This window comes from Asterias amurensis, chromosome 3, assembly GCF_032118995.1.
Source record: "Asterias amurensis chromosome 3, ASM3211899v1".
Taxonomy (NCBI): Eukaryota; Metazoa; Echinodermata; class Asteroidea; order Forcipulatida; family Asteriidae; genus Asterias; species Asterias amurensis.
Genome location: NC_092650.1, coordinates 4,058,079 through 4,084,428, shown reverse-complemented (window position 1 = coordinate 4,084,428; position 26,350 = coordinate 4,058,079). Strand labels below are relative to the sequence as shown.

Below are 26,350 nucleotides of genomic sequence, written 5' to 3'. Positions count from 1 at the left end.
TGTAGCTTTGTGAATTGACCTGTAGATAATAAGCTCATTAAAGTGGTGAAAGAAAAACCCACCAGGATCCGGGGGGGGGGGGGGGGGGGGGGGGTTACGATGGTAAATGGGGGTTAGTTAAAGACGGCCTCCCTTATCGTAATTGCAAACACCATACAGGCTGTTTAAAGGCACTGGATAAGTTTGGTAACTGTCAAAGACCAGTATTCTCACTTGGTGTACAGTATATCAACATATGCATAAAAATAACAAACCTGTGAAAATTTTGACTTAATTGGTTGTCAAAGTTGCAAGAGAATACTAAAGAAATAAAAAACCTTGTTGCACAAATGTGTGTGCTTTCAGAAGAGTGAGAAATAACCTCTTTCTTAAAAACTACTTGAGCAGGAGCCGTTTCTCACAATGTTTTGAACCATCTACAACTTTCCATTGCTTGTTACCAAGTAAGTTTTCATGCTAACAAATTTTTTGAGTAACTATCAATAGTGTCCAGTGCCTTTAAAATAAGATGAAAGAATTGTTGTGATGCACAACATATTTCCTGTGGAAAGCGCCCTCATGCTGTCAAAACCATGGTCAATTGACTAGCCCTTCTACCGGCAGATTTGGAGCTCAGGGAGTGTGTACTCGACTTTGGTTTAGGCACCTACCAACATGGTGACACCTGGGATAATGACTGCTCTACGTGCGAGTGTGTCGACGGAGAGGTAAAATGTGGCCCAGTTGCATGCCCGGCGTTGTTCTGCGAGAACCCTGTTACAGAGCCAGGACAATGCTGTCCGAAATGTGGAGGTACGTAAAAAAAATCATCCAGGCCCAAACTGTTAAGCAGAAAATACTACTTGACAAGATTGTTTTGCTAAGCTATGATTGAGTGGTGCACAGTCACAACAATCTACACTAATTCTGGCTGGTAATCTGTTTCTGTTAAGCAATACTTTTCTGTGCTTAACAGTTTTTTGTGCTTGCAGGCTTTATGAAAATTGTGCCCCAGTGGTTATCTACTTATTTCAGAAATGTTTATTGCTATTATTTGATTACACACCGAACAGCAAAATTACCGCCAATAACGGGGTGGATAGGAATGAGAAGAAATGTTAATGTAAGAGAGAGAGAGACGGGAAGGAGAGAGCCGGTCACCTACTTAATAAAGGACGAGCATTCGCCAAAATACTGTAGCAGCGGTGCCGATCGACCAGTAGGGGGCACCAGCATGACTCCCCTTCGGAGCAACGCTTGTGGCCCAGACAAGCCGATCGTGTCTGCTCGCTGGAGAGGGCGCTCTCTGGCTTAGGTTTCTGCTTCGTGTAATTTTATGACTTGTTGTGTGTGAATAAACCTCCAAAGAAACGGACAGAAAAGGCAGTTAATTGTTCCTTCAATTGTGTCATTAAACTGTGTACAACGCAACCCACGGTCAACGCTATAATACCATCAAATCATAATAAATGCTTTAAGCCAATTACGTTTTTATGAAAATCTCTTCTATACAGGTTTTAATACTTCCAACCCAAAGAAAACATACAAAAAGTTATAACACTACAGTATACACTACATGAAGCCTATATACATTACACAGTGCGCAAAGTTCACAAAAAGGTCTGCACACACAGAGGCTAACGGACACACGTGTGTGATGGTGCTGCCTGGCATACACACATTGTTTTACAAAATAAAACGATCCAAATGGAGAGCTACAAATCGCAATAATTCAGGCATACATGTATATGAGGGTCAAAGCACAAAATAATACTCACAAATATCTCTTAGAACTTATCCCTCCCAGATAATAGTTTTTTTTTAGGAGCATGGCCAGAGCCATGCTCCCTATAAAACTAGAGAGAAATCCAGACCAAATAAAATGAATTGCTCTTCCAAGTCGAAGCTATAGAAAAAGAGACTGATTATCACGTGACAATCCCAAAAGTTAACTTTCTACAAGTCCAACACTGAGGATGACTTGGGATCCCTACGTGACTTGGGAAAACCCAATGGGGGAAACCCCTGTGATCAGGTAGGGACTGAAAACCCACTCTAAATGCAAGGCTCTGGTCTGATCCGAACCGGGGTCCACAAAGGGAGGGCATGGGCAGAAACCACTGAGCCAAGTCAAGTTTGCTTAAAGAAACATTACAGAATTGGTTTTCGCTAACAAAACAGTTGCTGGCCGTGTAAACACTTTATGTAGTCCACCATGTGCATAGACAAACCTGTAGAAGTTTGAGATCGATCCGCCGTCTTGGTCACGAGAGAATAGTGAAAAGTCGATTACAAATTTTGCATTGCATCGATGCCAAAATAAAATGAAAACGCTCACTGAGCGATAAACTCCAAACACGAAGTTAGATTGTTTATTTCTCATCAAATATGACATTTCAGACAGAAATATTTTAAGGGATTTTTTCAACTATCATCATTATTAGACCGTGTAATTTTTATGTAAATCTGTGATCTTCGCGATTTTGTTTCTTACCAATTCTGTAACGTTCCTTTAAATAAGTTGAAAATTACTTCAATAATAAAGCGATTTTAAACACAAATTCTATAAAATACCACTCATGTTGTTGTTCTAAGCTACTTTTTGTGCTTAAAGGCACTGTACACGGTTGGTAATTATCAAAGACCAGTATTCTCACTTGATGTATCCCAACAGCATAAAATAACAAACCTGTGAAAATTTTGACTTAATTGATCATTGAAGTTGCAAGAAAATGATGAAAGAAAAGACACCCTTGTTGTACGTGTGCTTCCAGATAGGAATAAAGGGCTTCTGGCCAGAAATCTTTTATTATTTTAGTGAGAAATTACCTCTTTCTCAAAAACTGCGTTACTTCAGAGGGAGTCGTTTCTCACAATGTTTTATACTATCAAGAGCTCTCCGTTGCTCGTTACCAAGAGGTTTTATGCAAATATATATTTTGAGACCAAACGTGAACAGTGCCTTTAAGCAGCTCTATGACAGAACCTTTTGAAGACTCGCCCCTTAAAAACATTTTGTAATAATATTTCTTTGAATGTATCAACAGCCGGCTGCTTTCATCGTAACACTGAGCACCAGAGTGGTGAGACGTGGGCGGATCCAATCCAGTCGTGCATCTCCTGCACGTGTTCCAACGGTTTTGTATCATGTGGACCAACAGACTGCTCTCTAGTCAGGTGTCTTGATCCAATTAGAGGCCAAGGAGACTGCTGTGGAACATGTCCAGGTAATGTATAGCCAGGAGCGGGATTTCAAGATAATAAAACTTTTTTGATGAAGGTTTTTTTTTTTAGGTTTAATATCTGAGATCAGATCAAATAATTAAACGTGATGAAATTTAATTTTAATGTCTTTTTAAAAATTGTTCATTTGTTTCGGCTTTTTTTTCTAATTACACTTTTATCCAGATGTAAGCTTCGGCAGAACTCGTCTAGAGCTGTACGGCGTCACCAACAACTATGGCCTGAAACTGATTGTCGACATACAAAACATCGAGCGCAACATCCAGGGCACCGAAATCTGGAGAGTCAAACTCTGGAGCGCGACACGCTCAAACGGCGGGGGCGCTAAGACAGAAATCATCAAGCAGGCATTGAACAGCGATCAAGCCAGTCAGACGATCGGGGTCGGCGACGACAAACTGAGCTTCGAAAACCTGGAGTACGTCCGTGATCTCGGCAATCTGCCCTGCACTTCTTACCCTTACGTCTGCGCCGAGTTCTACATGACGCGTGCCGGCTATGACTTGTACACCACCAGCACTCTTTTCGGCGATGAGATTTCGACCATTTGCCTGGAGGCGTGTTAGGAAAAATATCTGTTGATCATTCCTTTGATTTAATAAACAAATGCTTTTCATAACGTGTTCAAATACAATGATTAGAGATTGCTTTTTTTTGGGGGGGGGGTAATGATATTGAATCCTAAAGGAAATTTTCACCAGATATAAACTTTTTTTTTTTAAGAGTAACTTTCAATAATTTTACAAATGTTTCACAATAATTTCCACAGATATTTTCACAAAAAGTTAACGAATGAAATGGACACATAGCTGATCTAACAATAGATTGAAATGTATGTACTCATTTATTTTGCACACATTATTTGACACTTTTAATATACAAAGAAAATATACCAAGCACACTGGTATAAAAGAGTCTGCTAGGATCAACATGTGAGGTCACTAAAACTTCTTTGCACTTTTAATACATATTTTGACAATCAATGAACATTTTATTCTTGAACATTCAGTGTAACGTGTGCCATTTTCCTACGATATGTAAAGTATTTACGTTTTAGAGAATCAGTACGTAGTCTATTTTCTTGTTTGTTGCTTTCAAATAATATGTACAGTGATCTTTGTTGTGTGTTTTCAGCCCCTCTGATTTAGAAAATTTTATAAAGATAACATGAGTAGTGATCACAATGATCACAAAGGAAACGTCATTTAGTAAAAATGGATTCCTACATCAGATTAAGGCACAATCAGATCTTGTTCTGTAATTTCTTCAGTAATTCTCAAGATTTTTTTTTAATTTTACTTCAAAAAGGGTAAAAAATGCCTAAAACTTGATGATCTGGACACCTTAAATACAGTTGATGGAAGTACATGTACATGTACACATTTGCCAAAACAATTTTTTGTTGTATCCCACCGCTGCCACCGTATTTCCAGAGAAACGATAGGCTTTTAGGGATCCAGAGGTCATTATCGGTTCCGGTGTCGCATTCAATTATGTCCTCTATGCAATACTATCCGGAGGACATTATTGCATATGCAATAATGTCCGCCGGACGGTGTTGCATTATGCAATCACGTCCACCCGGACGCTGCTGCATAATGCAATTGTGTCCGCCCGGACACATTTGCATATATGCAGTTGTGTCCACCCTCGTGCTAAACCGTCCTTGCTGTAAATTAAACGCCCTTGGTCGACAGAACACGTTTTTTTACAAGCTAAGTACATGTCATGAATGACATGGGAAATGTTCGGCCGTTGGGTATTCGCTGCAATCATAAAATACGTGAATATTCATGCTGCATACATACTTAGGTTCAGTGCATGCATGGAGGTAGTTCTACCTCCATGCATGCAAGCTCGCTTACGCGCGCACATACATGTGTACAGTCATGTACATGTCCACCGGACGTTTTTTGCATAGCCCCGGACACGTCGATTGCATATGCAAAAGTGTCCGGAGCGGACAGTATTGCATGGCGGACACAATTGCATCTGACACCGGCTCCTTCAATGATTTTGCGGGACTTTGTTTATTGAACCCACACAAACAACATGTGAAGGGGGGAAAAACCAACTTGGAAATTATCTAATGCTAAAACATATTTCTCATTCAGCAATCTGTTTTAACAGAAGTAATAATTTAGCCATAAGTACCCCTCTTGTTTAAAAGTATCAAGATCAGAGATTTTTTAGACTGACCATGTCAAACCAAATTTTCAAGTTTTCATCGTAAATAATTTCTCTTGTTTCTTTTTAAAATAAGCCATGAGGGGCGATGTTTTTTAAGGTTTTCATACTTGAATTACTGTTTTACTGTTCAGGAAAACTAAACAACCATTTTAACGAGTGTAAACATGTATTTTGTGAAATGTAATAAAACAGTTTCTGCAAACAGGAACAACAAACACTAGTTTCCATTCAGTCAGTTCATCACTGATGTACATAGGTGTGACATCAGGATGTTTGTTGGAGTCAAAATAAACGGGTCTTGAAGAGGAGAATAGCTTTTGCCGTTATTAACGATGAATTTATTCTCGATCTGGAAACGTATAGGAGATTTCAGATTCCGTTTAGTGATGTTGTCTCTCTCGTAGCCTAAGGATTTTGAAAGTCAGTGTAATTTGTAGAATCTCGGACTCGCATTGAACTAATATAATACATACAATTCTGACATTAATTATTTATAGTTTTCAATTATTCAAACAAGGTCAATATAGCTCTTTTCAGAGCCAACACTCCTCCCTGATGAACAGAGATTTGCACATGATTGTACCAGCAAGTTTTCTATTAATAGTTACTTCATATTAACCACACCATGGGCCTTTATCACACGGCAATTCGACCCTGCCGGCTTAAAACGGCCGTGTAAGAACTCTTCGCTACCCTTTTATTCCCTTATTAAGCATCACGGTCAAGTTTGACTGTGTCTGTACATGTTGTAAAGCCCTCCTGCCATGTTTGGTGGTGGCCAAGCGATCCAATTTGGTCCAATCCATGGGTATCATCTACACCGAAGGAAATGTTTCTCTGGAGGATGTCCTTGTAAACCCCAAAACATGACAATCGGTGAGCTTTCAGATAAACTTTTTTGTTTCTTCTTTTCAATAAAAAACAATGGATTCGAACTGCCTCTAGCCACTTTTAGCGGAATGTTGCGTTCGAAGAAAAAAGGCAAATGCATTTTTTTTAAACAATGATGTAGTGAACGATCGGTGCAATCTGGACCACAAAACGCCATAAGAGGGTGGTGGTGGCCCCAGTCCCCTTTTTAATATAATAAAAACATGACTTTTGCTATCAAATACCATCAAGGAGGTAGTGCACCCTGCAAATTCAGATATCCCTTTACTTGACCACGCAAGTCCCAATTATATAGTTGGTACGGGTGTGGGTGGAACACTCGTGAAGGAGGCAGGTTCCGAATCATTGTTGCGCAATACAATAAATTGCAAGAAGGGCGGGGCGCGAATTTTTTGTTCTCCAAAACGACATTGCAATATTTTTCCCCTGCCGCTATGATTGGCTCTTTCCGTCAGATTACGTCATCATGAAATTGGCCTGCTCTTTCACCAATGATCATTGCAATGTCGTTTGGGGAGGGAAAAAAATTCGCGGGCGGCGCGGGGCATAACCGGCCGGACAACTTTATACACATATAGCTCCTTGCCATTCCGTTCACGTTTTTATACCCTCAGAATTACATTTTGTCAAAGAATTGTCGCTACTTCAAATTTTTGGCAATCAGCCCCTCCCCTCGGTTTCCTTCTTTACTCGTCATCCCACTACAAGCTTCTTTTATGAACGATTTTTTGTTTTGCAAAGTAAATTTGAAGCAAATTACTTCTCCCAAATAATTATACCACCCATAACATTGTATTGATTCTAACAAACCTATAAACATGTGAACATTTGAAGGAGTTTATTTGCATTTAGATTTAAATCAAACGTTAATTTCAAGTTTACTTTACTGTGTTGCCTAGGTGACCTAGGTGTGGCAGATGGTGGGGACTCTGGGGGCAATTTTATTTAGTCGAGGAATTTCTTACTGCAACTTCTTGTTCTAAAACGTGGTATATGATTTCATCAGCACTGCCTATTCCTACATTTCCTTGTTTTATATTGTCAATCTGTAATTATAAAAACTTACTTATCCGGGTCTGGCCCAAGTCCAAAACCAATATCCGTCCAAATTACAAGAGTCTGGTTGAAGGTCGTTCCCAGGGCCGAGTTCCTGACTCAGCCGACTCTTCCGTTCCAACACCATTTCCCCTATAATATAGTCCAGGAGGGAAAAACAACCTTAAATTGCGAGTCTGTTTATTAAATGTATTTAGAAAGTATATACAGACAGACTGTTTTTCATCATTGCCTTTCCACTCGGTTTAGTAACTGAAGTCGTGTATAGTCCCAATTGAAAAATTAGCACAATGGCGTTGATTATCCGTTTCCTCTTGATCTTTCTGATCGTGAAGTCTCAAGTTGAACTACAAGTTGAAGCTTCCAGCAACCAGAGAACGGTTTCATGTGATGTAGATACAAATCGTAAGGTAGACGAGTTAAGGCGTATAGTAGAAAACTACCTAGTCATTCTTGACGATGAAGTCAGAAACACGCAAGACCAGGTGAAAGAGCTCAAAGTTCTAATGACAGACGATCAAGAAGGTGTTTCCCCTGAGTGCACCGAGCTAGAGGACACAAGACGGAAGGTCGATGAGCTGCAGGTTGCAGTATCGACCAACCAAGAAACTGTTTCATCTGAACTTGAGGACGCCATAATTAAGATGGAAGAGTTGAAGGTCACAGTCGCAGCAAATCAAGAAAAGGCCTCCTCTGAAATACAGGGTATAAGACGACAGTTGGACGACCTACAAGTCTCTCTATCTACCCTGGTGGAATTTATTCATGGTAGACGTAAGTTTGATTTGTTTGCAGTCATTGTTCGGTTACTGTCAAGTTTCATTTCAATATATGATTTTTTATTTATCATGTGAAAACACATGAAATTTGTTATCCATGTAGTACATGTCCACGTCCGCGCGGGAAGAATAATTTCCAATTGATGTTTCCTAATAATATATAAGAAAACACATTCTTAGAAGCGTTACCGGTAACCCTCCTTATAGTCAAATTTTTGGTGAATCTATATTAAATATTTGTTCATAACCGCAGTACTTCGAAGTGAATGGTTACCAAAATGCATTCCACGTTGTTCTTATTACCAAAAGTATAAAATATAGAAGGAGCAAAAAGTTTCAAAAAAATACATCACATTAGACAACTATTGACACCAATAAAAGAGAAAGTTACACAAATTATAGTCGAGTCTATTATCTGACAAAAAAAAACTACTGTTAAAACTATACTAAGAAGGCATTTAAGGATCTGAGGGTGGATAAAGACAGTGAACAGTCTAGCTGTTTCCCTTTATTTGATTTCCTTTTGTCCCCAAGGATAAAGACATGCACTGGGTTTATACAGTGCATATCACATTGGTTTCATTGGATACAATGATTAATTTGATTGATTTCATTGGATAAATTTGCAGTGACGTAAGCTTTTCATTGATCCCAATGGCCCGAGGTCAGTTTTGTCAGCTGCACTATTCGGTCATCTGCATGCATGTACATCATACAAACATGTTCATGTATGTACGTAAGATTTGACTGCGAATCTCTATGTAAAATGAACACGAGAGGTCAAAACGTGTTTTTTTTTAGGAGGGGATTTCATAGGCTCGCCCCAAGTCAGATTTCCGGTGTCACAGAGATTGTTCTGTCCCTCCGCACATAGGTCGGGGTGGGGGGGGGGTAGAATCTCCTAATGGATTCTGTCCGCTAGAGGGGAATTTGTCCCTCTCTCATCTTTTTATGACAAAAAAAAAATAAGTTATTTTATTTTTATATCTTCATCTATTTTGCCTCTGTGCGACACTTGTAATCTTTTTAGACAATAATAAGAAATGTGTTGTTCCTTCTAGTTCAAAATGCTCTATTTTGTGGAACTGTGTGTAGTGTGTACATTGCCTGCTACCATGCTAGATGTGCGCAGGGGTATTATCCCGTGTGAGCCCCTGTGATGACACGAGCCTTTTTATTACTTCCCCCAGCATACACAAATGCATTGGGGCGGCCGACAGGAACTGCTTTTATCTTTGTACAGTACGTCCGCATCTGTTCATGGATTCACGAAAATTTCGTGTAAAATAATCTTGAAAATAATGATTTCTCAAGGTTAACGTTACAAGCCTACGTTGGTACAAGTCTTCGAATAGTTTTGTTTCTATTGCTCGCAACTTTTTTGTTTTAATGTCTGACTGTCAAAACCATACCGAAAAAATGTCCTGCTGAATTTCAGCGGAGGCGCTCTGCCTGTGGGGCGCATTCTCCGCGTTCGAGGACGTAGGCCTATGCCCGTTAAGCACGGCAGACAGAACCTATATATAACGAGACACAGTTTATCCTAGAAAAATAGTCTGCGGAAAAGACCAGTCGTGTTTAATACCTCTAAATTTTTAGTTTGTGTATCCTAATAAATAAGTGTTGTTGCTAATTGTGTTAAAGACACGGTACACGTTTGGTAATTGTCAAAGACCAGTGTTCTCACTTGGTGTATCCTATCATAAGCATAAAATAACAAGCCTGTGAAAATTTGGGCTCAATCGGTCATCGAAGTTGCAAGAAAATGATGAAAGGAAAAACACCCTTGTTTGACGAACTTCTGTGCTTTGATATGAATAACAGACTTCTAGCTAAAAGTCTTTTATTATTTGAGTGAGAAATTACCTCTTTCTCAAAAACTACGTTACTTCAGAGGGAGTCGTTTCCCACAATGTTTTATATTATCAACAGCTCTCCAATGCTCGTTACCAAGTCAGTTTTTAAGTTAATATTTGTTTTGAGTAATTACCAAACGTGTACCTTCCTTTTAAAGGCTTTAGACAAGTTTGTGAAAATACATATTGTGTAATAGTTGTTTTGAAGCCTTGTTAAAGTATCTTAAATTTGTCCAAAACACGTTTATAGAGACTCAGTTTAAAGCGCTGGACACTATTAATTCCTCAAAATAAAATTATAGCATATAAACTTACTTGGTATATAACGAGCATTGGAGAGCTGTTGGTAGTATACAACATTGCGAGAAACGGCTCCCTCTGAAATAACTACGTTTTTGAGAAAGAGTAATGCAATGCCTCAAATTCTATATAAGTAATTTCTCCGCCAGTAGTTGTTATAGCGCCCTCTTGCGAGGGGTTTGTCTTTGTTTACATCGCCATCTTTGTTGTTGCGATCTTCTCCGTCTATAATAAAAGTCCTTGGATAAGCATTCTAATTGGTATTCTGCTGTGGCTACTTTGTGGTGTTGCATCTTCCTCCTACCTTGGCGTGGTGGCAGCGTTCTGAAACGTCCCTCGCTTCCATAAAGGTGAAAGAAAGTGCAGTTTTCTCGACGCCGTTCCAACGCAACGGATCTCCGGTTCGTCACAACGTGGTCTTTCAGTTCACTATACAGGTGAGCGGCAGTGCAGTCAAGATACATTTGACTAATCGTACCATACATTTTGCTTTGCCTTTTAGCCATTATTCTCACCGCCTTACTTACTATGGCTACCACACATCGGGCACCAAAACAGTGGTGCTTGAATAAAATTGAAACTGTGAACTCTTTCGAAAATTGGCGTCAGAATTTGCACTACACTCTCTCCCTCGACCAGAATTTTGCTCCGTTTCTACTCGATGGCTCACAGTGGGAGAAAAAGGCCAAAACTTCTCCCCTCCGTGGATTCACTGATGATGCCGATGACATCCCCTTGCCCCAACGTAAAACAGCTCAACAGAAAGTCAACATGCTTGAGCTTATGCTGGGCCAGATTGCAAATTATTGCCCTGTTATCTCACGTAACACCATTATCAAATCTTCCACATCAATCTGTAATATCTGGCAAGTGATTCGCCTCCATTATGGCTTCCAGTCTACTGGCGCACACTTACTCGATTTTGCTGACATCCACCTCCAACCGGATGAACGCCCAGAGGACTTATACCAGCGCCTCATGGCATTTGTTGAGGATAATTTGCTCCAGTGCAATGGAGGAATCTCCCACCATGGGGAAGAAGTCACTGAAGATGAGGAGCTCTCCCCTTCCCTTGAGAATTTTGTTGTCCTCACTTGGCTCCGCCTTATCCACACCAACTTACCAAAATTTGTCAAACAACGGTACGGGACGGAATTACGGTCACGCACCCTAGCTTCAATCAAACCGGAAATTTCCCAGGCCTTGGACTCACTGCTAGATGAAGTGCATAACAGTGACGATGCTAAGGCCATGCGAGCCTTCACCACTCGCCCACTGAACACACCTCGTACTGCTTCTTTTACCTCTGCCCCCAGCGGCCGGTTCCCCCCCAACTCAAAGCCCCGTCCTGCACATCCCCAGAAGACATGCCCTCTGTGCAAGCAAGTCGGTCGCAGTGACACCCGCCACTTCCTCAGCGAATGCACATACTTACCAGAACATGACCGTAAGTACATCGTGAGAGCCCGAAAAGTTGCGGACATATTTGATGACCAGCCCACAGATATTGAGTCGGATCATGATGGGGATTCATGCACCTCGATCCCATCTCCCCATGTTGAGGCCCCTGCGTCATTCCGAGTGCAGATCAACCAATCCCCCTACATGGACATGTTTTATGGCCATCATACCACCCGTGTCACCATTGATAGCGGCGCCACGGGCAATATGATTCGTGCATCCACAGCAAAGCGCCTGGGTGCCCATATTACCGAGAGCTCCCAATCTGCTCACCAGGCTGATGGTTCTTCACCACTCACCATCACTGGTGAAACTCGACTCAGACTCACTCGCGACAACCATACCTTCATGTTCGAGGGCTTGGTTGTTGATAACCTTGATGTTGACATCCTTGCCGGCACGCCATTCATGTCTGTGAATGATATCGCAATCCGCCCTGCCAAACGTCTCATCACCCTTGGCGATGGATCCGCAATAACATATGGCTCGCCCAAGGGGCCCTCGACAAGCAATGCCGTACGACGTGCACACGTTTTGCGTGCACCCACCTCTTCCACCACGGTTTGGCCGGGGGAGTTCATTGAGCTAACCCTACCAAAAGACATATCAAATGATGAACTTTTTGCTCTTGAGCCTCGCACGGACACAGCCAGGGCAAGACCCGATCAGTCATCGCGGCTGTGGCCTCCCCCTGACATCTTCACTTCTGTCGCTGGAAGAATCCGCATCCTCAACTCGTCAACAAAACCGCAAGTTCTCAAACGCAATGAGCACTTCTGCCAAGTTTGCCCCGTCTTCACCCCTTCCCCGTCACCCGATGTAGTACAACAAAGTGTGCCCTCTCACGTCACTCCGAAGGCCCGCCCTGCCTTCGCTCAACTCCATTCACACTCCGCCAGCTTGGACCCCGACCACAATTTGCCTGACGACACCAGAGCACTGTTCTCATCTCTTATGGCTGAATTTGATGAAGTCTTTGATACCGAATACAAAGGGTACAATGGTGCCTCCGGCCCCTTCGAGGCCGTCGTCAACATGGGTCCCGTGCAACCTCCACAGCGCAAAGGCCGCCTGCCCCAGTATGCACGTGATAAATTGTTGGAGCTACAGCAGAAGTTCGACGAGCTTGAAAAAAAAGGTGTCTTTGCTCGCCCCGAGGACATCGGCATCTCTGTGGAATACCTCAACCCTTCATTCCTCGTCAAGAAGTCCAATGGCGGTTTTCGATTGGTCACGGCCTTTGCTGACGTTGGCCGTTATAGTAAGCCACAGCCGTCTCTCATGCCTGACGTCAATTCCACCTTACGCCTGATTGCACAGTGGAAGTACATCATTGCCACAGACCTCACCAATGCCTTCTATCAGATCCCCCTTTCAAAAGCCTCCATGAAGTATTGCGGAGTCGCCACTCCCTTCCGCGGCATCCGTGTCTACACCAGATCAGCCATGGGCATGCCAGGCTCCGAGACAGCCCTTGAAGAGCTCATGTGCCGCGTACTCGGTGATCTTCTCAAGGACGGTGTTGTCGCCAAAATTGCTGATGACCTCTATTGTGGCGGAAACACACTAGACAGTCTTCTCACCAACTGGAGGCGTGTGCTTCATATCCTTTATACCAATGGCCTACGATTGTCTGCTAAAAAGACAGTGATTTGTCCGACCACCACCACTATCCTCGGATGGATCTGGTCTTCAGGCACCCTTCATGCCAGCCCTCACCGTATCGCCACCCTATCAACATGCGCAATCCCGGAGAGAGTATCCGCACTGCGTTCCTTCATCGGTGCCTACAAAGTACTCGCGCGGGTGCTCCCAAACTGTGCCTCAATCCTTTCCCCATTGGATACTGTCATAGCAGGACGCCAGTCCTCCGATTCTATTGTGTGGTCCGACGAATCTCGTTCTGCTTTCAAGAATGCACAGTCAGCTCTGTCGGTCGGCGTCTCGCACAATCACGCTTCCTCGCCCTACTGACCAGTTATGGATTGTTACTGACGGTGCAGTTAAGAACCATGGCATTGGCGCCACTCTGTACGTTACCCGCCAAAACAAGCTGTGCCTCGCTGGTTTCTTCAGCGCCAAACTCCGCGGCCGCCAACCCACGTGGCTGCCCTGTGAAGTTGAAGCCCTTTCCATTGCTGCATCGACCAAGCACTTCAGCCCTTATCTCATCCAGTCGACTCGCAATGCTGCCATCCTCACCGACAGCAAACCTTGTGTACAGGCTTACGAGAAGTTATGCCGCGGTGAGTTTTCCTCGAGTCCCCGCGTCTCCACATTCCTCTCTACTGTCAGCCGGTACCAAGCGACTGTACGCCACCTCGCTGGCTCTGCCAACATTCCGTCTGACTTTGCTAGCCGTAACGCCCCAGCCTGCTTGAGCCCTCCTTGTCAGATTTGCTCATTTGTCCAACAAGCTGAGGAGTCTGTTGTATTGCGCGTATCGGCACAGGATATTCTCACAGGTAAAGTGAAGTTGCCGTTCACGAGCCGGGCTGCCTGGTCTGCAATCCAATCTGAATGTCCTGATCTACGCCGCACCCGGGCACACCTGGTGCAGGGGACACGCCCCTCAAAAAAGGTCACTAATGCTAAAGATGTCAAGCGCTATCTTCAGGTTGCATCCCTGGCCAAGGACGGTCTGATCGTCGTTCGTCGCGATGTTCCACTCGCTCCAACTCGTGAATGCATCGTTGTGCCTCGTCAAATTTTAGATGGCCTACTCACAGCGCAGCACATTCAACTCGACCATCCATCTAGCCACCAGCTCAAGTCAATCGTTCATCGTTACTTCTTTGCTCTCGACATGGACAAGTCGATTGACACAGTTACAACCGGATGCCACCAGTGCGCTGCACTTCGCACTGTCCCATCTACAATCCACCTCCAGTCTTCGTCCGACCCCCCAGATGCTCTTGGGTTCTCCTTCGCTGCCGATGTAGTTAAGCGTAATCGCCAGCTCATCCTCGTGCTCCGGGAAACTGCCACTTCATTCACCACATCTTGCCTCATCGAAGATGAGCGCCGCAACACTCTGCGGGATGCACTGATTTGTCTCTGCATAGGCCTTAGGCCGCTCGATGGCCCCATGGCAGTTATTCGCACTGATCCAGCGCCTGGCTTCAAATCACTCGTCAATGACGAGCTCCTCCGACGTCACAGGCTGTCCATCGAACTTGGGCGGGTGAAAAACCTCAACAAAAACCCTGTGGCGGAAAAGGCTGTCCGCGAACTTATCGATGAGTTGCTCCGTCAGGACCCCATGGGTGGTGCCATCTCTCCTGTGACCCTTTCTGTTGCTACCTCATGCCTCAATTCACGCATTCGTTCCCGTGGACTCTCAGCCCGTGAAATGTGGTACCAGCGTGACCAGTTCACTAACCACCAAATACCCTTCTCCGATCAACATCTTATTTTGGAGCAACAGCGTCTTCGCACAGCCAATCACCCTCATAGTGAACATGCTAAGGCCCCTGGTAAGATGCCCCCCCTCGAAACTGCTGTCGAGATCGGCGACCTTGTGTACCTCCATGCTGACCGCAACAAGACACGCAGTCGCAATCGCTACCTAGTTGTCTCCATCGAAGGCGTTTGGTGTAACGTTCGGAAGTTTGTGGGCAACCAACTCAGGAGTACTTCTTATCGCGTGAACCGCTCGGAGTGCTATAAGGTGCCCGCTTCGTCCCACGTTGTCCCTCCCCCATCCTGCAGCCCAGACACCGAGGATGACACTGAGGACCATGACCCCGTCCCGACACCTAGTCCTCCCGATCCTCCGGACATTCCCAGCAAGCTTTCAACACCTGCTCCGACTGCTCTTGAGGAACCCTGGTCTGTGCCTTATCCACCTGAGGCCCATCTTGAATCGCCCCAACCACCGCCAGTAGTTGTTTCACAGGACACACCCTCCCTTGGACCACGACGCTCTTCGCGCTTGCTTCGTCCTCCCAAGTACCTTGATGACTATGTTACGGACTAATCACCTTGTTCTCCTGTTGGATTGTGTTTTGGCTCGTTTTGTTGTATGTTTATATGGGGCAGAATAATCCCCAGGGCCAGAGGGTAGTCCATCCCTATGACAGCTCTATGTTCCCTTTTGCGGTTGCGTTCCTCGTATCCTGTTTGTGGCTTGACATCCGTCCATTGTTTCTGTGGACCTCAGACATTTTTAACTGTTGACTTTTTATCATGTAGTGTTCTCTGTTTAAGGGATTTCATTCCCCTCTTTCATTTGTTTAAGCGAAAGAAAAGTAGTCGCGCCAGTAGTTGTTATAGCGCCCTCTTGCGAGGGGTTTGTCTTTGTTTACATCGCCATCTTTGTTGTTGCGATCTTCTCCGTCTATAATAAAAGTCCTTGGATAAGCATTCTAATTGGTATTCTGCTGTGGCTACTTTGTGGTGTTGCATCTTCCTCCTACCTTGGCGCTCACTAAAATATTTGAATTGAATTTGTGACCTCAGCTTAGGTATCGAACTCAAGGCAACTGAAAGTATTTTTCTTCCATTATTCTCTCGCAACTTCGACGACCAATAATATTTGGAGTTTTTTTAGTACACCAAATGAGAAGACTGGTCTTTGACAATAATTATCAAAGGTGTCCATAACAGTGCAATAACACATAGGCTTACACGTAATTTCAATGGACTTCCATTGCAAAGGTCAATTGGGGGGGGGGGGATAAACATAACTCAGTAGTTACAGTTATGGGAATAGAAAGAAATGTTTTGGTTTTACACACTTGCACAGTTGCCTACCCAAAGGATTGTTCCGAGATTCTTGCAAGTGGTGTATCGATCAGTGGCGTGTACACGGTTCAACCTCTAGACTCCGTTGAGGCTTTCCGGGTATACTGTGATATGGAGACGGACGGTGGTGGATGGACGGTAAGATAATACGGACGGCAGTGTCGATTTCTATTTGGACTTTGCCAACTACAGCCGGGGCTTTGGGAATCTAGAGGGAGAGTTTTGGCTCGGTAACGAATACTTGCACCATCTGACTGCTCAGGGCGAGTACGAACTCCGTGTAGATCTCTCAAGCTTCGAGGACGAATCCAGGTACGCCATCTATGACTCGTTCAAAATCGCCGGTGTGAGTGACAACTACAGGCTGACTTTCGGAAGTTACACATCAGGAACTGTAGGTAAGAAGTTATTTAGAGGAGACTCCAATAGTACAAAAACCTTACCGGGTATACTCTCTCTGCCTATCGCTGTGCACGACCGGTTTAATAGGCGTGATTTAACAATAAGTGACTGATTTTGGTAAGTGTCCACGGAAGACAGCAAAGCTTCAGAACATTGTACTGTCTAATAAAACAATAAGAACCGCTCATTATTTTAAATAATGGCAACATCATTTCATTTAGACCGTGGATACAAAAAACAGTGTAATATCCAAGGAATTACCAAATACATGTATACTTGTCTAAACAAATTATGTTTAAAGACAGTGGTGGACACTATTGGTAATTGTCACAGATCAGTCTTCTCACTTGCTGTATCTCAACATATTATGCATAAAATAACAAACCTGTGAAAATTTCAGCTCAATCAGTCATCGACTTTGCGAGATAATAATGAAAGAAAAAACACCCTTGTCACACGAGGTTGTGTGCTTTCAGATGCTTGATTTCGGGACCTTAAAATCTAATTCTGAGGTCTCGAAATCAAATTTAAATATTTAAGAGGAAAATAATAATACTTCTTTCTCGAAAACTACATTACTTCAGAGGGAGCCGTTTCTCACAATGTTTGATACTATCAACAGCTTTCCATTACTCGTTATCAAGTAAGTTTTTACGCTAAAAATTATTTTGAGTAATTACCAATAATAGTGTCCACTGCCTTTAAAGTTACCTCCTGCCAACATCACCTTTTTACACGTATATGACTATGGCTACGTGTGGTATCTTTTCAGGAGACTCGTTATACCCCCACAACAACGAGGCCTTTACGACCAAAGACCGAGACAACGATGACTTAATTGGAAACTGTGCCGTGAACTGCCACGGAGGCTGGTGGTACTATAACTGCTACCAAACCCATCTGAACGGGAGATACTTCGATGAGGCGACCGACGATTACCAAGGAATAAAGTGGAATCATTTTTTGACTCACTCACTCAAAACTACTGAGATGAAAATCAGAAGTTAAAAATGTTTAGTCTTTATAGTAAGGCGGTATACCATTGGTACGTGGTAAAGTGTTGTAGCGGCGGTGCCGATCGACCGGTAGGGAGCCCCAGCACGACTCCCCTTCGGAGCAACGCTTGTGGCCCAGACAAGCCGATCGTGTCTGCTCGCTGGAGAGGGCGCTCTCTGGCTTAGGTTTCTGCTTCGTGTAATTTTATGACTTGTCGTGTGTGAATATACCTCCAAAGAAACGCCGGACAGAAAAGGCAGTTATATTGTACTTTCAATTGTGTCATTAAACTGTGTACAACGCAACCCACGGTCGACGCTACAGTATAATTAATCACCTGATCACTTTGTCTTATTTAGTTTCCAATAATTTTACACTCATGTACCTACCTGTACCGAAACCTACAAAATATTATATCAAGTATGCCGAAATTGAATGTCAACTTACTTTGTAATGCAATTGATAAATGAGACATTGTATATTCAATATTCAATATGTTATGGCCTACTGATAATTGTTGGTTTATGATTTGCTATAATTTTTTTTCTTAGGTGTCCCCCCCCCCCCCCCCCTGAAATGTCTCGATACAAACTAAATGATAACCGTCATATTTTCTACATTAGTATGGAAGATGTATGTAAAGTATGGCTATACCTATGTTTAATGAACAATAGCTCAAAGCCTATTGTACAGAGGACAAAATTCATTATAATTACTAATAACGGTTTAATAATTATGTATGGACTCTTTTCAATTTCGAATTAGCTATAATGGAGCAAACTACATGTATAAGGTCTTTATATTTTTAAAGGCAGTGGACGCTATTGGTAACTACTCAAAATAATGTTTATCATAAAACCTTTCTTGAATACGAGGTTGGGGAGAAGTTGGTTTAAAGCATTGTGAGAAACGGCTCCCTCTGAAGTGACGTAGTTTTCGAGAAAGAAGTAATTTTCCACTAAATATTAGAATTTGATTTCGAGACCTCAGATTTAGAATTTGAGGTCTCGAAATCAGGCATCTGAAAGCACACAACTTCATGTGACAATGGTGTTTTTTCTTTCATTATTATCTCGCAACTTCGATGACCGATTGAGCTCAAATTTTCACAGGTTTGTTATTTTATGCATATGTTGAGATACAGCAAGTGAGAAGACTGGTCTTTGACAATTACCAATAGTGTCCAATGTCTTTATGCTTTTCAACTACTAATTGGGAATATCCCTTATTATTTGCTGTAAATCGATATTATTTGTTTCCTCTGAGGTTTGTTAAACCCTGAGGTGTGACACATGTGTCACATCTATAAAAAAACATTTAAAAAATTTAAAAATTTAAAACCCCTCATCAAAACAACCACCAAAGCCCACAGTGAACTCCGTGTCGCATAATAGCCCACTCTTTTGACGGCTATAGAAATTTTAGACAAGGTCATGACCTCTTGAAGTTTGACGAAGACACCATACATACTTGTACGATAATATACTTGGCATTTGGACGTTTTTTTTCTCCAGAAATTATGTTAAAATGCAATGATTAGAACTTATAATAATGATCAGTATATAGTAGAGGTTATGTAAAAGAAAAAATTAAGGGAAAATATTTTTTATTTCTAAAGATATGGGTGATTTACAAATTATGTACACCTGTGTCACATTGGGCATGGAAGACATGCCTAAATAGCGTCTGTGTGGCAAATCAGTAAGATCCGGACAATGAGTTTGGCGAAATGGGTGTGTTCTCATCATAAAGTTATGGTTCTCACTTGTACGTTCTCAAGTGTAACGCATGACTTATTCCAAATTAGCCGATTTTGGACCTATAAATGTCACACTGACCATGTCACACCTTGTGTATTACGATGTTGCGCTTTTCTAACTCTGCGTATTGAGCTAATGTACTATTGCGCAAATCGCATTTGTGTGATACCTAATAATTAATAGTTAAAGACGGCCTCCCTTATCGTAATTGCAAACACCATACAGGCTGTTTAAAGGCACTGGATAAGTTTGGTAACTGTCAAAGACCAGTATCCTCACTTGGTGTACAGTATATCAACATATGCATAAAATAACAAACCTGTGAAAATTTTGACTTAATTGGTTGTCAAAGTTGCAAGAGAATACTAAAGAAATAAAAAACCTTGTTGCACAAAATGTGTGTGCTTTCAGAAGAGTGAGAAATAACCTCTTTCTTAAAAACTACTTGAGCAGGAGCCGTTTCTCACAATGTTTTGTACCATCTACAACTTTCCATTGCTTGTTACCAAGTAAGTTTTCATGCTAACAATTTTTTTTGAGTAATTATCAATAGTGTCCAGCGCCTTTAAAATAAGATGAAAGAATTGTTGTGATAGACCTTTTCGCAAATACTGGGGCGCGCGCGTAAAGCTTGGAATTAGGTGCATTATGGTCTAGCTGATTACAAATTTGATTCATATATATCCCACAATGCACCTCATTCAACAGTGCGCTTGCGCATTGGTATTTGCGATAAGGTCAAAAAATATTTCCTGTGGAAAGCGCCCTCATGCTGTCAAAACCATGGTCAATTGACTAGCCCTTAATTCTACCGGCAGATTTGGAGCTCAGGGAGTGTGTACTCGACTTTGGTTTAGGCACCTACCAACACGGTGACACCTGGGATAATAACTGCTCTACGTGCGAGTGTGTCGACGGAGAGGTAAAATGTGGCCCAGTTGCATGCCCGGCGTTGTTCTGCGAGAACCCTGTTACAGAGCCAGGACAATGCTGTCCGAAATGTGGAGTGCTAGGTACGTAAAAAAAAACATCCAGGCCCAATTTCATAAAGCTGTTAAGCAGAAAATACTACTTGACAAGATTGTTTTGCTAAGCTATGATTGAGTGGTGCACAGTCACAACAATCTACACTAATTCTGGCTGGTAATCTGTTTCTGTTAAGCAATACTTTTCTGTGCTTAACAGTTTTTGTGCTTGCAGGCTTTATGAAAATTGTGCCCCAGTGGTTATCTATTTATTTCAGAAATGTTTATTACTATTATTTGATTACACACCCAACAGCAAAATTAGCGCCAATAACGGGGTGAATAGGAATAAGAAGAAATGTTAATGTAAGAGAGAGAGACGGGAAGGAGAGAGCTGGTCCTCCACTTAATAGGACGAGCATTCGCCAAAATACCATCAAATCATAATAAACGCTATAACTTATAGTATAAGCCAATTACGTTTTTATGAAAATCTCTTCTATACAGGTTTTAATACTTCCAACCCATAGAAAACATACAAAAAGTTATAACACTACAGTATACACTACATGAAGCCTATTACATTACACAGTGCGCAAAGTTCACAAAAAGGTCAGCACACACAGAGGCTAACGTGTGTGACGGTGCTGCCTGGCATACACACATTGTTTTACAAACTAAAACGATCCAAATGGAGAGCTACAAATCGCAATAATTCAGGCATATATGAGGGTCAAAGCACAAAATAATACTCACAAATATCTCTTAGAACTTATCCCTCCCAGATAATAGTTTTTTTTTAGGAGCATGGCCAGAGCCATGCTCCCTATAAAACTACAGAGAAATCCAGACCAAATAAAATGAATTGCTCTTCCAAGTCGAAAGCTATAGAAAAAGAGACTGATTATCACGTGACAATCCCAAAAGTTAACTTTCTACAAGTCCAACACTGAGGATGACTTGGGATCCCTACGTGACTTGGGAAAACCCAATGGGGGAAACCCCTGTGATCAGGTAGGGACTGAAAACCCACTCTAAATGCAAGGCTCTGGTCTGATCCGAACCGGGGTCCACAAAGGTAGGGCATGGGCAGAAACCACTGAGCCAAGTCAAATTTGCTTGTAAGAAACATTACAGAATTGGTTTTCGCTAACAAAACAGTTGCTGGCCGTGTAAACACTTTATGTAGTCCACCATATGCATAGACAAACCTGTAGAAGTTTGAGATCGATCTGCCGTCTTGGTCACGAGAGAATAGTGAAAAGTCGATTACAAATTTTGCATTGCATAGATGCCAAAATAAAATGAAAACGCTCACTGAGCGATAAACTCCAAACACGAAGTTAGCTTGTTTATTTCTCATCAAATATGACATTTCACACAAATATTTTAAGGGATTTTTTCAACTATCATCATTATTAGACCGTGTAATTTTTATGTAAATCTGTGATCTTCGCGATTTTTGTTTCTTACCAATTCTGTAACGTTCCTTTAAATAAGTTGAAAATTACTTCAACAAATAAAGCGATTTCAAACACAAATTCTATAAAATACCACTCATGTTGTTGTTCTAAGCTACTTTTTGTGCTTAAAGACACTGTACACGGTTGGTAATTATCAAAGACCAGTATTCTCACTTGATGTATCCCAACAGCATAAAATAACAAACCTGTGAAAATTTTGACTTAATTGATCATTGAAGTTGCAAGAAAATGATGAAAGAAAAGACACCCTTGTTGTACGTGTGCTTCCAGATAGGAATAAAGGGCTTCTGGCCAGAAATCTTTTATTATTTTAGTGAGAAATTACCTCTTTCTCAAAAACTGCGTTACTTCAGAGGGAGTCGTTTCTCACAATGTTTTATACTATCAAGAGCTCTCCGTTGCTCGTTACCAAGAGGTTTTATGCAAATATATATTTTGAGACCAAACGTGAACAGTGCCTTTAAGCAGCTCTATGACAGAACCTTTTGAAGACTCGCCCCTTAAAAACATTTTGTAATAATATTTCTTTGAATGTATCAACAGCCGGCTGCTTTCATCGTAACACTGAGCACCAGAGTGGTGAGACGTGGGCGGATCCAATCCAGTCGTGCATCTCCTGCACGTGTTCCAACGGTTTTGTATCATGTGGACCAACAGACTGCTCTCTAGTCAGGTGTCTTGATCCAATTAGAGGCCAAGGAGACTGCTGTGGAACATGTCCAGGTAATGTATAGCCAGGAGCGGGATTTCAAGATAATAAAACTTTTTTGATGAAGGTTTTTTTTTTTAGGTTTAATATCTGAGATCAGATCAAATAATTAAACGTGATGAAATTTAATTTTAATGTCTTTTTAAAAATTGTTCATTTGTTTCGGCTTTTTTTCTAATTACACTTTTATCCAGATGTAAGCTTCGGCAGAACTCGTCTAGAGCTGTACGGCGTCACCAACAACTATGGCCTGAAACTGACTGTCGACATACAAAACATCGAGCGCAACATCCAGGGCACCGAAATCTGGAGAGTCAAACTCTGGAGCGCGACACGCTCAAACGGCGGGGGCGCTAAGACAGAAATCATCAAGCAGGCATTGAACAGCGATCAAGCCAGTCAGACGATCGGGGTCGGCGACGACAAACTGAGCTTCGAAAACCTGGAGTACGTCCGTGATCTCGGCAATCTGCCCTGCACTTCTTACCCTTACGTCTGCGCCGAGTTCTACATGACGCGTGCCGGCTATGACTTGTACACCACCAGCACTCTTTTCGGCGATGAGATTTCTACCATTTGCCTGGAGGCGTGTTAGGAAAAATATCTGTTGATCATTCCTTTGATTTAATAAACAAATGCTTTTCATAACGTGTTCAAATAAAATGATTAGAGATTGCTTTTTTGGGGGGGGGGTAATGATATTGAATCCTAAAGGAAATTTTCACCAGATATAAACTTTTTTTTTTTAAGAGTAACTTTCAATAATTTTACAAATGTTTCACAATAATTTCCACAGATATTTTCACAAAAAGTTAACGAATGAAATGGACACATAGCTGATCTAACAATAGATTGAAATGTATGTACTCATTTATTTTGCACACATTATTTGACACTTTTAATATACAAAGAAAATATACCAAGCACACTGGTATAAAAGAGTCTGCTAGGATCAACATGTGAGGTCACTAAAACTTCTTTGCACTTTTAATACATATTTTGACAATCAATGAACATTTTATTCTTGAACATTCAGTGTAACGTGTGCCATTTTCCTACGATATGTAAAGTATTTACGTTTTAGAGAATCAGTACGTAGTCTATTTTCTTGTTTGTTGCTTTCAAATAATATGTACAGTGATCTTTGTTGTGTGTTTTCAGCCCCTCTGATTTAGAAAATTTTATAAAGATAACATGAGTAGTGATCACAATGATCACAAAGGAAACGTCATTTAGTAAAAATGGATTCCTACATCAGATTAAGGCACAATCAGATCTTGTTCTGTAATTTCTTCAGTAATTCTCAAGATTTTTTTTAAATTTTACTTCAAAAAGGGTAAAAAATGCCTAAAACTTGATGATCTGGACACCTTAAATACAGTTGATGGAAGTACATGTACATGTACACATTTGCCAAAACAATTTTTTGTTGTATCCCACCGCTGCCACCGTATTTCCAGAGAAACGATAGGCTTTTAGGGATCCAGAGGTCATTATCGGTTCCGGTGTCGCATTCAATTATGTCCTCTATGCAATACTATCCGGAGGACATTATTGCATATGCAATAATGTCCGCCGGACGGTGTTGCATTATGCAATCACGTCCGCCCGGACGCTGCTGCATAATGCAATTGTGTCCGCCCGGACACATTTGCATATATGCAGTTGTGTCCACCCTCGTGCTAAACCGTCCTTGCTGTAAATTAAACGCCCTTGGTCGACAGAACACGTTTTTTTACAAGCTAAGTACATGTCATGAATGACATGGGAAATGTTCGGCCGTTGGGTATTCGCTGCAATCATAAAATACGTGAATATTCATGCTGCATACATACTTAGGTTCAGTGCATGCATGGAGGTAGTTCTACCTCCATGCATGCAAGCTCGCTTACGCGCGCACATACATGTGTACAGTCATGTACATGTCCACCGGACGTTTTTTGCATAGCCCCGGACACGTCGATTGCATATGCAAAAGTGTCCGGAGCGGACAGTATTGCATGGCGGACACAATTGCATCTGACACCGGCTCCTTCAATGATTTTGCGGGACTTTGTTTATTGAACCCACACAAACAACATGTGAAGGGGGGAAAAACCAACTTGGAAATTATCTAATGCTAAAACATATTTCTCATTCAGCAATCTGTTTTAACAGAAGTAATAATTTAGCCATAAGTACCCCTCTTGTTTAAAAGTATCAAGATCAGAGATTTTTTTAGACTGACCATGTCAAACCAAATTTTCAAGTTTTCATCGTAAATAATTTCTCTTGTTTCTTTTTAAAATAAGCCATGAGGGGCGATGTTTTTTAAGGTTTTCATACTTGAATTACTGTTTTACTGTTCAGGAAAACTAAACAACCATTTTAACGAGTGTAAACATGTATTTTGTGAAATGTAATAAAACAGTTTCTGCAAACAGGAACAACAAACACTAGTTTCCATTCAGTCAGTTCATCACTGATGTACATAGGTGTGACATCAGGATGTTTGTTGGAGTCAAAATAAACGGGTCTTGAAGAGGAGATTAGCTTTTGCCGTTATTAACGATGAATTTATTCTCGATCTGGAAACGTATAGGAGATTTCAGATTCCGTTTAGTGATGTTGTCTCTCTCGTAGCCTAAGGATTTTGAAAGTCAGTGTAATTTGTAGAATCTCGGACTCGCATTGAACTAATATAATACATACAATTCTGACATTAATTATTTATAGTTTTCAATTATCCAAACAAGGTCAATATAGCTCTTTTCAGAGCCAACACTCCTCCCTGATGAACAGAGATTTGCACATGATTGTACCAGCAAGTTTTCTATTAATAGTTACTTCATATTAACCACACCATGGGCCTTTATCACATGGCAATTCGACCCTGCCGGCTTAAAACGGCCGTGTAAGAACTCTTCGCTACCCTTTTATTCCCTTATTAAGCATCACGGTCAAGTTTGACTGTGTCTGTACATGTTGTAAAGCCCTCCTACCATGTTTGGTGGTGGCCAAGCGGTCCAATTTGGTCCAATCCATGGGTATCATCTACACCGAAGGAAATGTTTCTCTGGAGGATGTCCTTGTAAACCCCAAAACATGACAATCGGTGAGCTTTCAGATAAACTTTTTTGTTTCTTCTTTTCAATAAAAAACAATGGATTCGAACTGCCTCTAGCCACTTTTAGCGGAATGTTGCGTTCGAAGAAAAAAGGCAAATGCATTTTTTTTAAACAATGATGTAGTGAACGATCGGTGCAATCTGGACCACAAAACGCCATAAGAGGGTGGTGGTGGCCCCAGTCCCCTTTTTAATATATTAAAGCATGACTTTTGCTATCAAGTACCATCAAGGAGGTAGTGCACCCTGCAAATTCAGATATCCCTTTACTTGACCACGCAAGTCCCAATTATATAGTTGGTACGGGTGTGGGTGGAACACTCGTGACGGAGGCAGGTTCCGAATCATTGTTGCGCAAAACAATAAATTGCAAGAAGGGCGGGGCGCGAATTTTTTTTTTCCAAAACGACATTGCAATATTTTTCCC

The 26,350-nt window shown here is 41.8% G+C and overlaps 2 protein-coding genes and 1 pseudogene across 4 annotated transcripts in view; all 3 read left to right on the top strand.

Moving 5' to 3' along the window:
* The window catches only part of LOC139934471 (uncharacterized), a 75,060-nt gene extending 69,334 nt beyond the window's left edge, over window positions 1–5,726 (top strand). For all 3 annotated transcript variants that reach the window (XM_071928719.1, XM_071928718.1, XM_071928717.1), the window contains 3 exons: window positions 604–792; window positions 3,027–3,206; window positions 3,388–5,726. In XM_071928719.1, coding sequence (XP_071784820.1) covers window positions 604–792; window positions 3,027–3,206; window positions 3,388–3,788 — 770 coding nt within the window. In that variant the 3' untranslated portion in view covers window positions 3,789–5,726. The remainder of the gene's footprint in view (window positions 1–603; window positions 793–3,026; window positions 3,207–3,387) is intronic.
* Window positions 5,727–7,543: 1,817 nt separating this feature from the next.
* On the top strand, window positions 7,544–25,262 carry LOC139935045 (uncharacterized). Its single transcript, XM_071929495.1, has 4 exons — window positions 7,544–8,133; window positions 20,478–20,672; window positions 22,652–22,831; window positions 23,012–25,262. The coding sequence occupies exons 1-4, from the start codon at window positions 7,650–7,652 to the stop codon at window positions 23,410–23,412; spliced, it is 1,260 nt and encodes a 419-aa protein (XP_071785596.1). The 5' UTR covers window positions 7,544–7,649; the 3' UTR covers window positions 23,413–25,262.
* LOC139935046 (ficolin-1-like) lies at window positions 10,510–18,453 on the top strand (annotated as a pseudogene).
* Window positions 25,263–26,350: the final 1,088 nt, after the last annotated feature.